The sequence below is a fragment of the Sus scrofa genome, chromosome 17 (genome assembly GCF_054392235.1).
Source record: "Sus scrofa isolate SSC_HxYL_T2T_F1_AM1 chromosome 17, Sscrofa_HxYL_maternal_Yorkshire_Landrace_v2.0, whole genome shotgun sequence".
Lineage (NCBI taxonomy): Eukaryota > Metazoa > Chordata > Mammalia > Artiodactyla > Suidae > Sus > Sus scrofa.
In genome coordinates this window covers 22076793-22091882 of record NC_139399.1, presented here as the reverse complement: position 1 = coordinate 22091882, position 15090 = coordinate 22076793, and the positions used below count along the sequence as shown (strand labels likewise).

General features: G+C 53.0%; 1 protein-coding gene across 1 annotated transcript; it reads left to right on the top strand.

Annotated features, from left to right (window-relative positions):
- The first annotated feature begins 2151 nt into the window (after positions 1–2151).
- Positions 2152–14082, top strand: LRRN4 (leucine rich repeat neuronal 4). The gene is given in 7 exon segments (XM_003359892.4): positions 2152–2259; positions 2379–2973; positions 4162–4366; positions 10564–10701; positions 12830–12984; positions 12987–13088; positions 13091–14082. Coding segments are annotated over 7 exon segments (2202 nt in total). The 3' UTR covers positions 13990–14082.
- Positions 14083–15090: the final 1008 nt, after the last annotated feature.

Genomic DNA, 15090 nt, shown 5'->3' with positions numbered 1-15090 from the left:
GGCCTATCCAGGCCCCTGGCCCCACTGGTATATAGAAGAACATGCTGTCACTCTCTGGGGACCTCTTTATAGGTCTCCTTGGAGAACAGGCCTCTCCCCGCCCCCACGGGGGACTGATGAAGGTACATTTCTGAGCAGCAAGGCCAAGGGCTGACACTTAGGCTGACAGGAGATTTTTGAGGCTTTGGGTGGAGATGGCCACAAAGGAGATTCTAAGGATTTGTAATCATGCAATTAAACAGGCCCTGGAGTTCCTCAGGGCCTCTCAGATAAGGACTGACAGGAGACAGGATGAAGTCAGGTCTCAGCATCTGTGCACACACCCTGCCTTCTTTATCAAGTCCCACTCCTTATGAGAGATAAGCATCCCTGCTGTCACTGAACTAGATCCCAGAGAAACCAAACCAACACTTCCTGGGGACTCCTGGATCTGCCCTGTGCCTGCCCTGTTCTCACAGCCTCTGAGGACCCCCTACTCTTGCTGCTTTTTTGCAAAAAATCTCTCCTATGGACGGAGGTAACTTCCTCTTTGGAGGGCAGGGGGCTTCCTCCTCAGGCCAGCTCACCATCAGCCTCCAATGATCCCAGGAAATGGGAAGCACCTGGCAGCAGGACTAGATTCCTGGAACATGATGGGGCTGCCTCTGTGTCACTGCACCCATCAGCCCTCGGCACTCACCTCAACCCAAAGAGCTGACTCCTTCCATTTCTCAGGCCCCGGAAGGGTGGCTGGCATAAGGCCAGGTGAAGATGGGGGAGGTGCCAAGCCTGGAAAGGGGCAGGCTCAGGCCCAGGAGAAGGAGGAGGCAGCAGTGAGGATGTTGGCTGAAGACCACAGTGTGTCTGCAGGGAAGGAGGGGCTGCAGGGGCTGGGGTGTCTCAGGATCCCTGAGTGGCTGGGGCCAGGGGTATCTGAGGAACAGGCCTCCTTCGGAAATTCAAAGTTGAGCTGCTAAGCCATTGGCTCCTGGACTCTATAAGGCCAGATCGAAGACTGCAGACAGGCCTCTGGGGCTGCCACCCTCCAAAAGGATCATTTTCAGGTGAGTGTGACATACTGCTGAACACATGGACTCCTAGCCTCAGTTTCCAGGATCTTTCTCACTGCCTTAACTTCCAGCTAGCAAGAGGGTGGCCCTTTCCCTGAAGCCAGGGGCCTAGTGGTCCTCAGAGACAGCTGGAGCCGGAATACACACCTGCAGAAAGAAGGGGATGTCAAGTAGTGACCTCAAGGCCAGAACCTGGTTGGAAGTAGCTTGGCTGCTCCCACATCAGCCCATGGCTGCCTGATCTACCCCAACCTGATCTTCCAGCTGCCCTGTGAAATCCTGGGTACTCCAAAACCCCCATACCTAGCAGCCCACAGCCCTCCCTTCTGGGCAGGGCTGACTTCAGGATCAAATGGGAACCAAGACATGCTTGGCTCCAGGTCCCCAAGCATCCTGGGGCTCCTTTCTTCCTTGAAGGCAACCCTGAGTGCCCTCCCAAGAAAGGGACCTCAGAACGTATGTATGTATCTTTTTAGAACCACACCCGAGGCATATGGAAGTTCCCAAGTGAGGAGTCGAATTAGAGCTGCAGCTGCTGCAGCTACCAGCCTCTGCCACAGCCACAGCAGATTCTTAACCCATGGCGGGGGGGGGGGGGGGGGTGGCCAAGGATTGAACCTGTGTCCTCATAGATACTAGTCCAATTCACTACTGCTGACCCACAGTGAAAACTCCCCAGAACTTAATTTAAAATATGACCTGCAACTGAGTCACAGGCCAGCTGGACTCACCTGTGGTTGGGCAGTTCCAAGCTGAAAAATTGGGGGCAACCAAGTGTCGCTGGAACCAATAAAATCTTCCTCAAATCCCATGTTCATATGTTGGCTGAGCTTCTTCCAGACTGAGGCCATCCTCGGGCACGTTATTAATATACATTTATGTAGCAGCATCTGCACCCCTGGGGGTTGGGGGAGCGTCTTCAGAGATAAAGGCCACTGTTCCTTTCCCTTCAGAAGCTCATGGGATGGGAACACGCAAAGGGAGAAGGTGACTGTGAGGTTCAGGGTGAGACCTTCTGCAGGAGGTCACCTGTGGATGGTAACCCTGGAGTGAATTACGGGGAAAGGAAAAGCTGGGGAAGGAAGGGCAGAAGGTGCCAGAGATGACGGGGGAAAGCAGGCAGGGGCCAAGTCACTGCACATCCAGTGATGCAGAGGAACGTACCCTGCCTTTCAGGGTACATCCAGGGCTGGGCTCCTGGGAGCTGAGGGTAGGGGGCACATCTGCCCCTTCGTATGGGGCTTCCGATGCATTTAGAGGGCTGCCCACTTGCTCTTCTCTCCCTAGCCATGTGGTGCTGGGCTCTGGTGGTGGTGGTGCTGCTGCTAGCCTCTCCAGAAGTCCGTCGTTTTCCAGCTCACTGAGCAAGGCCCCTGGGTGAGCGGGGCCGGCAACGCCACCGTCTTGCACTGCGAGGGGCTGGCCGCCGCGGGGGTCACGACCCTGACCCTGGCGAACCGCAGCCTGGAGCGCCTGCCCGGCCGCCTACCGAGCACGCTGCGCGACCTCGACGGCAGCCAGAACCTGCTGCGTTCCCTGAGAGCGCCCGAGCTCGGCCACCTGCCGCGGCTGCGGGTGCTGAATCTGCTCCACAACCGCATCGCCGCGCCGCGCTGGGGCCCCGGCGCTCCCGCGGGCCTGCGCACGCTGGACCTCAGCTACAATCTGCTGGCGGCCCTGCCGCCGTGCGCCGGGCCGGAGCTGCCCAGCCTCCGCGTGCTGGCGCTGGCCGGAAACCCGCAGCGGGCGCTGCAGCCCGGGGCCTCTACCTGCTTCCCCGAGCTGCGCCTGCTCAACCTGTCCTGCCCCGCGCTGGGCCGCGACGACCAAGAGGGCATCGCCGACGCCACCTTCACCCGGGCAGGCGGCGCGCCCCTGGCCGCGCTCGAGGTCCTGGACCTCAGTGGCACGTTCCTCCCGCGCGGTGAGTGTGGGCGCCCGGAAACCTGGGGAGGGAGGGCCGTGAACTTTCTCCAGGGGCGCTGCCCCAGGCACCTGCTGGCAGGACCGCTCAAAGACACTCTGCTCCGAGGTTCCCCAAGCCCAGACCACCCTGTTTGAAGCTCCCCACCTACAGGCCCTGAGTCCCAAGAAGCTTCACTCCCTGAGTCCCAGGAAGCTTCACTCCTCGAGTCCCAAGAGGTGGGGACTATCTCCGTTCTGCATGGGAGGGAACCGGTGGACAGAAAGAGGAGTGGCTGGCGTGCGGCCTCACAGGTCGTCAGCGATGCCTCCACATCAGAAGTCTGGCGTTCTGGGTCCAGAGCCCACACTTTTAGCTGCTTTGTTCTGCTCCCCAGCAGAGTTGGTCAATGCTTGTAGAATGGGGAGGTGGGGGCGGGGGGTGGATGCAACACTTCGGAGGCCGATAGATGAATTTGGTACCAAACATTTAGTTAACGTGAAGCACTCGATGCTCTGAGGATGCAGTCATTGATTTCTACTCGGTTGGCCAAAATTATTTCTGTGAATGTTGCATCCTTCAAACAAGATAAAGGAGGGAGGAAAGAGTGCCTCTTCTCCTGTACTTAACATATTCTGACTCTGATTCACAGGGTTGGTTTTATTTTTAAAACACACCGTATCACCTGTTCCATCATCAACAGGAGAACAAAGAACAAGAGCAGGAAACAGAGGGGAAGCCTCAGGTTCTCTATTTATTAGGAGAGGCACGAAATTGGGTTTCTGGGCTGCCTCTAGCCTCGCTCCTTTTCTCGTTCTCCCTTGCATTCCCTCAAGATTTATCCACTCCAGGGAGACAGCAGAGTGAAGGCTGGGGTGCTTCCGTGTGGGGTTTATCAAGAGGATGGAGCAACAGCGGACTTGGAGAGTGTCCTGGGGCCAAGTGCTGGCCCTGACCCTGACCACTGTGTGGCCTTTAGCCAGTCTTTCTCTTCTGGAGCCTCAGCCACCTGGGGCTGGAAAAGGAAGGACCGGTTGTTTCTGAGGACCCTTCCAGGTGACATGGCCCACACATCAGAGATTCCCAAAGCTGCCCACTCTGCCCATGCTCCTCAGTGACCTTCACCAGTCACCTTGTTACTCTCCTCTTTTCCTTAATGCCAAGCCAGCCTCCTTCTGGGTAGTGGACAGCTTCTCCTCTGTGTTTCAGTTCAGGCAGGATGGATCAGAGACCTGCCCAGGCTCAGGTCCCTCTACCTGAGGAAGATGTCCAGGCTGAGGAACTTGGAGGGGGATATTTTCAAGATGACCCCTGAGCTGCAGGAGCTGGACGGTCAAGATTCACCAGCACTTACCTCTGTCCATACACACATCTTTCAAGACACGCCTCACCTACAGGTCCTTCTATTCCAAAAGTAAGTTTTCCTGAATCAGATGACTGACTTTTGCCCATTGTAATGAGTTAAAGAGGTGTAACTATTTAATAGAGCAGACTAGACCTTACTTGTCCTCCCTCTGCTCCTTTGAGTCCTCGCCAGGGTCTTGTTCTTCCTCATCCTTTTGGTGGTAATATGGGCATGTCCCAGAGAGTCCATCCAGCATAAAAACCAGGCAACTCAGTCCTGCCCAGAGCCACATTAGAACTCCAGATTCTCCGAGTTCCCACTGTGGCACAGTGGCTTAAGGATATGGCTTGTCTCTGTTGTGATGCCATTTGGATCCCCAGCCTGTTGAAGTGGCTTGAGGGTCTGGCGTTGCCACAGTTGTGACTTGGATTCAATCCCTGGCCCAGGAACTTCCATATGCTGTTGGTGCAGCCAAAAAAGAAAAAGAAAAATTCCAGGAGTTCTCATTGTGGCTCAGAAGGTTAAGAACCTGGCCTCATAGTGTTCGTGAAGATTTGGGTTCAATCCCTGGCCTCGCTCAGTGAGTTAAAGATCCAGCATTGCTGCAAGTCACAGATGTGGCAATGGATCTGGTGTGGCTGTGGCTGTGGTCTAGCCTGGCAGCTGCAGCTCCAGGTAGATCTATAGCCTGGGAATGTCTCTATGCTGCAGGTGCAGCCCTAAAAAACAGAAGCGAAACTCAAAACTCTCATGCAGACAAATTTTCCTTTAAGCCCAGGATGAAAAGCTCGCAGTGGGAAGAGGGGATAAGGGCATCAGGATGGTCTCTATTTCTCCATCCACCTGCTTCCCCATGTGTTTATGAAAGCCAGCCCCTTCCAGGCCTTGAGCAGATCCTGCTTGCACCACAGCCACAGCAGTGCAGGATCTGAGCCACATCTGCAATCTACACCACAGCTCAGGGCCACACCGGATCCCCGACCCGCTGAGCAAGGCCAGGGAGCAAACCCGCATCCTCGTGGACACTGGTCGGATTCGTTTCCGCTGGGCCACAATGGAAACTCCATCCACCCTCCTTCTCAAGAGCAACTACTGTCCTGGCTTCCAGCAGGAAGAGCAGTGTCCCTTTGAAGATGATTTCAGGCGACCTCATTTCCTAGCAGCCCCCAGCTGGGCCTGGGGAAGCAAGCTCTGAGGCCTCACCATCACTCTCTTTGTAGCCACTTCTACTTTTGTATCTGCTAGCTCCAGTTTTCTTCACTCTGGGGCTTCTCATGAGGGGAAAGGAGATAGAATGCGCAAAGCCTTTAGCTCAATGCCTGGCACATTGTGTGCCCTCTATAACATAAGTGAAGATGACAGTGGCTGCGATGGAGGGGACAGGATATGACGGTGATGGTGGTAACGGTGACTGTGATGGTGGAGGTAACGATGGTGAACTGGAGATGATGTGGGTGAAAAAGACAGCACCTCTGGCTCGGGCTCCTCCTTTGAGTTTCAGGCTGATGCAGCATTGTTTAAGGTTATCAGATATGGAACCGAACTGCCTGTGCTCAATCCTGTCTGTACCACTTACTAGCTGAGTGACGTGGAGCAAGTTGCTTAATGCCTCTGTGGCTCAGTTTCCCCCTCTGTGAAATGGGAATAATCCTCCAATTCTCCCCTACTGGATTGTTGTGAGAGGAAATGCTTTGATACATGCCTAGAACAGTGCCTGGCACAGAACGAGAGGTTGGTGTTATGACTACTGGGCATCTCGTATGTCTCATAGGTCCTTCAGCATCTAGCAGTCAGCTAGATACAGGGGCCTGGAGTTCATGGAAGGCCTGGGCTGGAGGTACCTAACGGAGCATCCTCAGCACAGAGATGGCAGAGGAGGCATCAGGTGATAATGGTGATGATGCTGATGGAAATAGTGGTGAAGACACCAGTGACATTGATGGTATTGATGGCGATGATGGTGGTGGTGGCGGTAATGACAGCAAGGACCCTACCCTTAGGGGGTGCACAGTTCAGTGCTGGCAGCAAACATCTGCCAATTGTCATGATGCATGGGGATCAGTAACAGGCACATACCAGGTTACAGTGTTATAAGGCAAGTGCGGTTAGTGAGCAGTTCCAACAGAATGGACCAACAAAAGCGATCCATGTCTTCAAAGGTGAGTTCAAACTCACCAGGTGGAGAAAGGCAGCCCAAACCCCAAGAAAAGCAGGCCTGTTGTTCAGAAGTGGTGGTTGCTTCCTCTTATCCCTACACTTCTCAATTCACTACCATCTGACCACCCACTTCAGCTTCGTGATGGAATGGAACCAGTGGCACTTCAGCTGCTCTGTCCAGTAGACACCTCTCTGTCCATCGAGCCTCTTGTTGAGTCTTTCCTCCCTATTGAAACTCTCCGTGTGATCAGAATGCTGCCTCGGTATTTCTCCAAGCTTCCTGATACGCCTTCTTAAGGTCCTTGGCTATTTCCACTTCTTATAACTTATTTTTGTATGTCATTTCCCACCCTACTTGCGCCTGCTAGCCCTGTCCCCACCCCTTTGTCTGATGCCATAGGATCTGGCAAAATGTGGGGTGTTGGTGGCATTCATTCTCAAGGGAGCCAGAAGCAAGCGGACTAAAGAGTCAGTGCACTTTTGTGCTGTGGACTTTTGTAGCAGTCTGTGAAACCTATGGGCTTTTCTCAGAAGAATGTTCTTTTTTTTTCTTTCTTTTTTTTTTTTTTTTCTTCTTTTTAGGGCTGCATCTGAGGCATATGGAAGTTCTCAGGCTAGGGGTTGAATCGGAGCTGTAGCTGCTGGCCTATGCCACAGCCAAAGCAATGCGGGATCCGAGCGGTGTCTGTGACCTACACCACAGCTCATGGCAATGCTGAATCCTTAACCCACTGAGTGAGGCCAGGGATCAAACCCCCATCCTCATGGGTACTAGTTGGGTTCTTTTTCACTGAGCCACAATGGGAACTCCGCAAAGAATGTTCTTATATACATAAGTTACGTACACAGGATTCCAAAGAAGCCAATTATTGTCATCAAAATATTTTTAGGGAATTCCCAGCATGGCTCAGCAGAAACGAATCCGACTAGGAACCACAAGTTTGCGGGTTCGATCCCTGGCCTCGCTCAGTGGGTTAAGGATCTGGTGTTGCTGTGGCTGTGGTGTAGGCCGGCGGCTACAGCTCTGATTAGACCCCTAGCCTGGGAACCTCCATATGCCGCAGGTACAGCCCTGAAAAGAGGGCAAAAGACAAATATATATATATAGTTTTTTAAACATGTTTTAGGAACATATGTGTATGTCATGTGCTTCTTTATTTAACACCTTAAATAACAAAATTCAGCAACAGGTTCAATAACTTCCATAATTTTGATGATTGTAAATGATGGAAAACTACTGAAGAGTAATATCGTATATGTGTTATTTGTTGGTGATTCACCTGTGGTTTTTTGCTTCATTCACCACCAAAGCAGATGGCAAGTTTCTGTTAGAGGTTTGTGAAAGTAAAGATAATATTCTCCATCCAAGTTCACAGGCCCCGTCTCTGAGGATCCCAGCTTAAGGATCCTCGCAATCCAGTCATCATATTCAGCCCAGGGATCTGTCTGCATTATCATCTGATTGCATCTCCAGCCAAATGAGAACCTCTCCATGGCTGGAGGAGATGGTTTAACTCTTTGGCTAGCTCATCCCAGGCCCCCACTGCACACCCCTAACCCAATTCAACCCCTCTCCCTCCACCTCCCCACCCCACCCCATCCCATGCTCCAGCTGGGGGAGCATCCACTTTCTTTCCGGGAGCTCTCAAGCCTCTGAAGCTCATTAAATGCCATCTCCCCTGCTGGACCCGCTTTCCCTCTTCCCTGCCCACCTTGCTCCTGGCTCTGCTTAGCTCACCCACAGCCTTCTGTGGAAGGTTATCTGTGACACATGCTGGGGGACGTGTGGGCACCCTGGCACAGCCAGCACCCACTGGAGAGGGAGTGGGCACCCTCCTGGTTGCTCTGCCAACCCAGCATGCCCAACACTCTCCTCTCTGGCAATACTACCTGCAGAAAGATGAGGCCTTTAGCAATAGTTCAGCCAAACAAGAGAAAAAGGATTGTTGAAGAGACAAGTGGAAACTTCTTCCACACCAGGGATCTGTCTGCTCAGAGAACACCCAGGTGCAGACACAAGTCAGGAGCGCTGCAGACTCTCCCGTTCCTCCACATGGGGTGGTAATGCAGCTTGCCTGTGTCACATGCAGGTTACATTGGGTGGCAGAAAGGGCCACCAGACAAGGAAAGGGCTCCTTTTCCTTATTTCTAAAATGAGAGAAATGGAGTTCCTGTCGTGGCTCAACGGAAATGAATCTGACTAGCATCCATGAGGAAACCAGTTTGATCCCTGGCCTTGCTCAGTGGATTAAGGATCTGGCATTGCTGTGAGCTGTGGCATAGGTCACAGATGTGGCTCGTATCCTGAGTTGCTGTGGCTGTGGCGTAGGCCAGTGGCTACAGTTCCAATTCGATCCCTAGCCTGGGAACCTCCGTATGCCGTGGGTGGGGCCCTAAAAAACAAACAAATAAATAAATAGTGAAATATAATCTACCACATGATCCGACATAAATGATTTTATTTATTTATTTATCTACTTATCGGCCATGCCCGAGACATGTAGAAGTTCCTGAGCCAGGGATCAAATCCGAGCTGCAGGTGCAACCTATGCCACAGCTGCAGCAATGGTGGATCTTTAACCTGCTGCACCACACAGGAACTTCTGATCTGACATAAGGATATCAATGAGATAATGTATCTGAAGCTCTAAGTAATGTTACTGTCCCCCAAATATGATAATCCTTTTCCTCCCTCTTCAGGCAAAGAGAAAAATATTTCTTTTGCAAGATGAAGTGCTAAGAAAACTCCCATTCTAAGATTTCAGCTCTAGCTCTGTGTGAAACCTGCTAAAAGTAAGCATTCACATATATATAAGCATTCACATATATTCATGTATATACACACATATGCATGGGTACGGCTTAAGTGTTAATATAAATGGCACACACATATATTCAGTGCTCCACAAGGAACACCCGGCAGACACCCACCAGCCAGGAGTATTAGAGCAGATGTAGGTGGTGGGTCCTTCTTTGCATCTGCATCTCCTCCAGACCAGCAAGAAGTGGGTGGAGATGAAGAAAAACCAACCTTTGGTTGGAAGAGGCATGAGATAAAGTGTAGCTCCTATTGCTCATGATGTTCAGATTATAACCAAGAATGTGGACAAGAAGCCAGAAGACTCCAGCATTTAGAAAGTTGAGGCCAAATGCTCTGTAAATTTCTGAGCAGTAAGAGCAGAGACTCAGAAGAGGGCCTGCCATGGCTAGGTGTGGTAGACTGTTTGCAAGATGGCCCCAGTAATTCCTCCCATCCCTGTAGACACACCCCTTTACAAGGTGAATTTGCGGCTCCTCCCATCAAGAAGTAGAGTCTCTTCTTTACCCCTTGAAGCTAGGGGTGACCATGTGACTTGTTTAGGCCAGAGGGACATTAGCAAATGTGATGTAAGCAGAGACTTAACAGCACTTGAGCAAGCTGGGGCTTGCCCTCTTGCTGGTGGGCACCCCTCCACCACCATGTTCTCAAGCCTGGGCTAGCCTCCTGGCTGATAAGAAACACATGGAGAGAGGCCCCAGCAAACCCAGTTGAGGCGCCATACACCTGAGGCCATCCTAGATCCTCCAGGCCCAGCTGAGCTCATAAGGACCACTGAGTCAACCCACAGAATCATGAAAAGAATGAATATTTATTATTTATTATTTTAAACTAAGTTAGCAAGAGCTAACTGATACCCTTCAGTGAGGCATCTTCCAAAGGACTGGTGCTGCGTGCCATCAGCTGCAGTCCAACTGCAATAGTACACACAAAAGAGTGTTCTCATTAATTGAGAATTTCTGCCATTTGTTGTGGCTTGTCTGCAAAAATGATATCTTATTTTTGTGTAGAGGTTTACACTTATAAACATCTTCATCTTCACAGACTCTTTTTGATACAACCAGCAGGGAAGATGGTCCCCGTGTGTTAGGAGGGGTGATATTGAATCTCTGCAGTTGGTATCTCTGTAGCTGAAAACAAAAATAAAAACCCAAAGTCATTTAGAGTTTGTTCAAAGAGATATCACCTAGCCCCTAACAGGATGGTTTTCCCATGACACCTCCATTAATCTCTAGGTGTTGTTTTGACCAGATTGTAAAATCCTGACTTAACTGATTGTTGTGTCTTTCAGCTGCAACTTGAGTTCCTTCCCTCCTTGGAACCTGCATTCCTCCCACGTCCTGTTCATCAACCTCTTTGGCAACCCCCTCACTTGCAGCTGCGAGTTGTCCTGGCTCTTCATGGATGCAAAGAGGACTGTCCTAAGGAGGTAACACGTTTAGAAAGCAAATGACTGAGGGTGAGGGTTAGCCCCCCCGCCCCCGGAGCTGAAATTCTTACAGCTCATTTCTTGCTCCTGTAATCAAGGCAGGGCAGGGTGATAGTGTTGAGTGGGATCGCCGTCCTCCATGTAGTCACCCTCAGCGATGAGACCCAGGAGTCCGAGGCTCTGTCTCCCTCCCGGCCAGCCAGCCAACCAGTGAGCCAGCGAGAGGAGCAGAGAGGGCGGAGGAGCTGACTGAGGAGATTTAAATGGGCTGGGCCAGGAGGTGGTGCTCATCACTTTCGCTCACATCCCATTGGCCAAATGTCAAGTAGCAGGCCACGCCTGCTGCAAAGGGAGTCTGGGAAATGTAGTCTAGCTCTGTGCCCGCAAGGAAAAGAAAATGGGCCAAGTAAACAGCTAGCTTGTTTCTACTAAAGAGGTGTTATCCTTGCTCCATTTTACAGATGAGCGATTGGGGCCCAAAGAGGAGAGGTACTTGCTTAGATTCATGAAGCCGCTGGGTGGAGGAGGCAGGATCTATCTTCCTCCGAAAATGTGCTCTTAACCATCAGGGCCCCTCTGAGTTCCCCAAACGGAGCCTGGCCTCCTGGGTTGTTTAATCCAAGGCCAGTAGGCCTACAGAACTCTCCTGGAGCAAGAGAAAAAGAATTCCTACTGAGACGTCCCACTGGCTGCTGGCTGGAAGAGTTGTTCGACAGTGGAGAGCCATGCCCAGGCCAGCCACCTGGAGAGGATAGGGGCTGGGGACACTGCTGGTCTTGAGAACCCTCAAACCAGCTCCAGCAGCTAATCTGTCCTCCTTGCAGCTCACTTGGAAAGCCCTATCCTGAAGGATACTTTTCTCTTTCCCCCCAAGCTGGGATATCAAGCAGGGCTCAGTCTGCCCCCTCACCCCTTCAGGCTGCCTCCAAAGACAAGCCAAGCATCCAGGTCCTTTGTAGTGAAGGGTCTCACTCTGGCTTCCTTCCTTCCTTCCTTTTTTCCTTCCTTTCCTTCTTTCTTCCCTCCTTCCTTCCTCCATCCTTTTTTCTCTTTCTTTCTCTCTCTCCCTCTTTCTTCTTTCTTTCCTTCCTTCTTCCTTTTCTCCCTCCTTCCTCTCTCCCTCCCTTTCCCTTCCTTCCTTCCCACTCCGGGGCATATGGAGTTCCTCAGCCCAGCTACAGCTATAACCTACACCACACTGCGGCAATAGTGGATCCTTAGCCCACTGTGCCAAGCGAGGGATCAAACCTGCATCCCCATGCTCCCAAGACGCTACAGATCCCGTTGCACCACAGTGGCAACTCCTTCCTCACTCTGGTGTTAATGAAGAGGTTGAGAGTGCAGGCACTTCACACCACTTACTACTGTTGATTTTGGCTATTATTTAAGTTCTCTAGGCCTCTGCCTCCTCATTTGTAAAATGGGGCTAATAGTGCCTACCTCATGAGGTAGTGCAGAATCGACTACTTTATACAGTAAAGTGTTAACAATAGTCCTAAGCACATGGCAAGCACTCAAAAAATGCTAGCTAGTATGAGTATTGTTGCTAGTACTCACTGCCAGATAGACAAAGGACAGATATTGAGAGCATCTGGAGTGCCCCTCACGGTGCTCACCCTCTGCATTTGCTAGCCAAACTCTTTTTTTTTTTTTCCCCCCCTGTCTTTTTAGCACTGCACCTGTGGCATATGGAAGTTCCCAGGCTAGGAGTTGAATCAGAGCTACAGCTGCTGGCCTATGCCACAGCCACAGCAAGGCAGGATCCGAGCCACGTCTGTGACCTACACCACAGTTCATGGGCAATGCTGGATCCTTAACCTACTGATCTAGGCCAGGGATTGAACCCACACTCTCATGGATAATAATTGGCCTCAGACTCGTTACCGCTGAGCCACAGCAGGAACGTCCTAGCCAAGCTGTCTTGGGCAATGAGTTACTCTTTCTGAGTTCCCATTTCCTTCTCTGCCCAATGGGAGTGGTGAGGGGAGCCTCCTTCACAGGCTGCCCTGAAGGTCAGTGATGTGATGCGTTGAGTGTGTACCATATGGTACTGGGCAGATGTGTCACCAGACTTGGGAGAGGGATGCCTAATGCCAAACACCTTCTAATTGGTCACCCCCACCCCCAGGACAGCAGACACCATGTGCATACCAGCTGCAGGATCCAGTGGCACATTCTCAGTCCCTCTTTTGCTCTCCCAGCTGCCAAGTGTGTGCCATTCGGACCAACACACCTCTCTCCTTGATTCCAACCCACGCTCCTCGGTCTACTCCATCCACGCGCCTCCAGCCTGCGGAGCACATCACCTTCTCCTCAACCTGCGGGAGGTGGACAGAGTGTCACCAAGGTTCCCTCCCTCCTCGTGGACTCTCCGACACACCAGCTACGGGGCAGCATAGCCATGCCCAGGACCGGGCCATCCCCTCCACTGCCCTCTCTCCAGTAGGTTCCAGCAACTCTAGCGACTCCCCCAGGGCTGCGAGCACGGGGAACACCGAGACAGAGACCAAGCACCGACAACATGCTACCCGGCTCGGCCTGGAGCCTAAGATCTCAGCTGCCTCCACCCCATGGGCCAGCGAACACCCTGGTCTCTGCCCTGCCTCCCAGAACCCAGTGAGCACGCCCCAGCCCGCCCGGGGAACACGGGCCACCCCGCGGGCTCCCCGCCCGCGTCCTTCCGAGGGCAGACTTCCAGTCCTACTGCTAGACCACTCCAGCGAGGAGAAGGTGAGCGAAGAGGAGGTGGGGACGCCGGGCCGAGGTGTACTTTGCCCTTCCCACCCCTGCCGGCACCTCCAGAAGCCGTGCGCAGAACTGCAGCGGCGCTGGCGGTGCCGGTGTCCCGGCCTCAGCGGGGAAGACACCCTCCCCGAGCCCCCGAAGCTGCGGGCAGTGGCCGAGACCACCGACACGTCGGTGCTTGTGCGCTGGTGCGCTCCCAATTCGGTGGTGCGCGCCTATCAGATCCGCTCCTCGCCCGAGGGCCGGCCGGGGAACCAGTCGGTGGTGAGGGACGTCTGCGCCACGGCGCGCCAGCACGTCCTGCACGGGCTGTCGCCGGCCACCGCCTACCGCGTGTGCGTCCTGGCAGCCAACGGCGCGGGCCTGAGCCGGCGTGGGGCACGCACAGCCTTCAGCACCAGGCTGCTCGCCGCAGGCCTCTGCTGCCGGGCTCGGCCCCCACGCGTGCCGCGCCGCCACGCGCAGCTGCTGGCCTTCCGCAACCCCGCCTTGGCCGCCGCGCCCTCGCCCTCCTCCCCGGCCCCGCGGGCGCGCGAGGGCTGAGCACCGAGCACTGGCCCTGCCACCTGCGCGCGGAGAGAAGGATGCAGGGGTCCAGGTTCAGGGATCCCTCGGCCCAGAGCGTCGCTCCCTCCTGGCGAGAGGGAGCACGCCTCAGGCACAGGTGGCTCTCGCCGCGCCGTTTCTCAGCCCCAGGAGCCCCTGTCTTGCCTTCTGCTGCTACTCTGTTCCCAGAAATGCGATTGTTCATGCCACAGGGCATCGCTCTGTGTGGTTTTATTGTTTTGTTTGTTTGTTTGTTTTGTTTTCCCCCAGACAGTGCCCCTCAGCATCCAGTAGAATAGAATTGTGTGTGGAAGTAGGAAGAGAGAAAACGGCGCAAACTGGCACCTTTTGTTATATTGGAAGCGACCTTCTCAAGTCATTTCAGGGAGATTTCCCCTATGGTCAAGCTCTGGCTAAGGATCCTGTTATTTCAAGAAATGACACCACTAGCGCCGCCCCGTGGATTTTTTTTTTTTTTTTTTTTTTTTTTTTTTTTTGCCTTGGTGCACTTCGAAGTACCCAGACCAGGGCTTGAAACCGCGCCACAGCTATGGCGAAGTTGGATCCTTAACCCGCTGCACCACTAACGAACTGCGGCCCCCTTCCCCCTGGTCCTAGTGAATTCTTAACCTGAGAACTGGGGGTGTGGAAGAACTATCGGTTATGTTTCTTTTTTTTTTTTTTTTTTTTTTTTGCCTTTTTCTAGGGCCACTCCTGCGGCATATGGAGGTTCCCAGGCTAGGGGTCTAATCAAAGCTGTAGCGGCCGGCCTAGCCACAGCTACAGCAACGCGGGATCCGAGCCGCGTCTGTAACCTACACCACAGCTACGGCAACGCTGGATTCTTACCCCACTGAGCAAGGCCGGGGATGGAACCCACAACCTCATGGTTCCTAGTCGGATTCATTAACCACTTGCCACGACAGGAACTCCCCGGTTCTGTTTCTTGAGTCCTGAGGCCTTCCAGGTTCATAAGTTGCAGTTCTGGGTGTGGCCTCAAATGTGATTCGGGCTTTGCTGGCTTCCTGGAACGTCTGTGAAACACAGAAAAGGCTGTCTTTTCAAAGTCGGTTTGCTGCATTTCACATAAGACTAGGT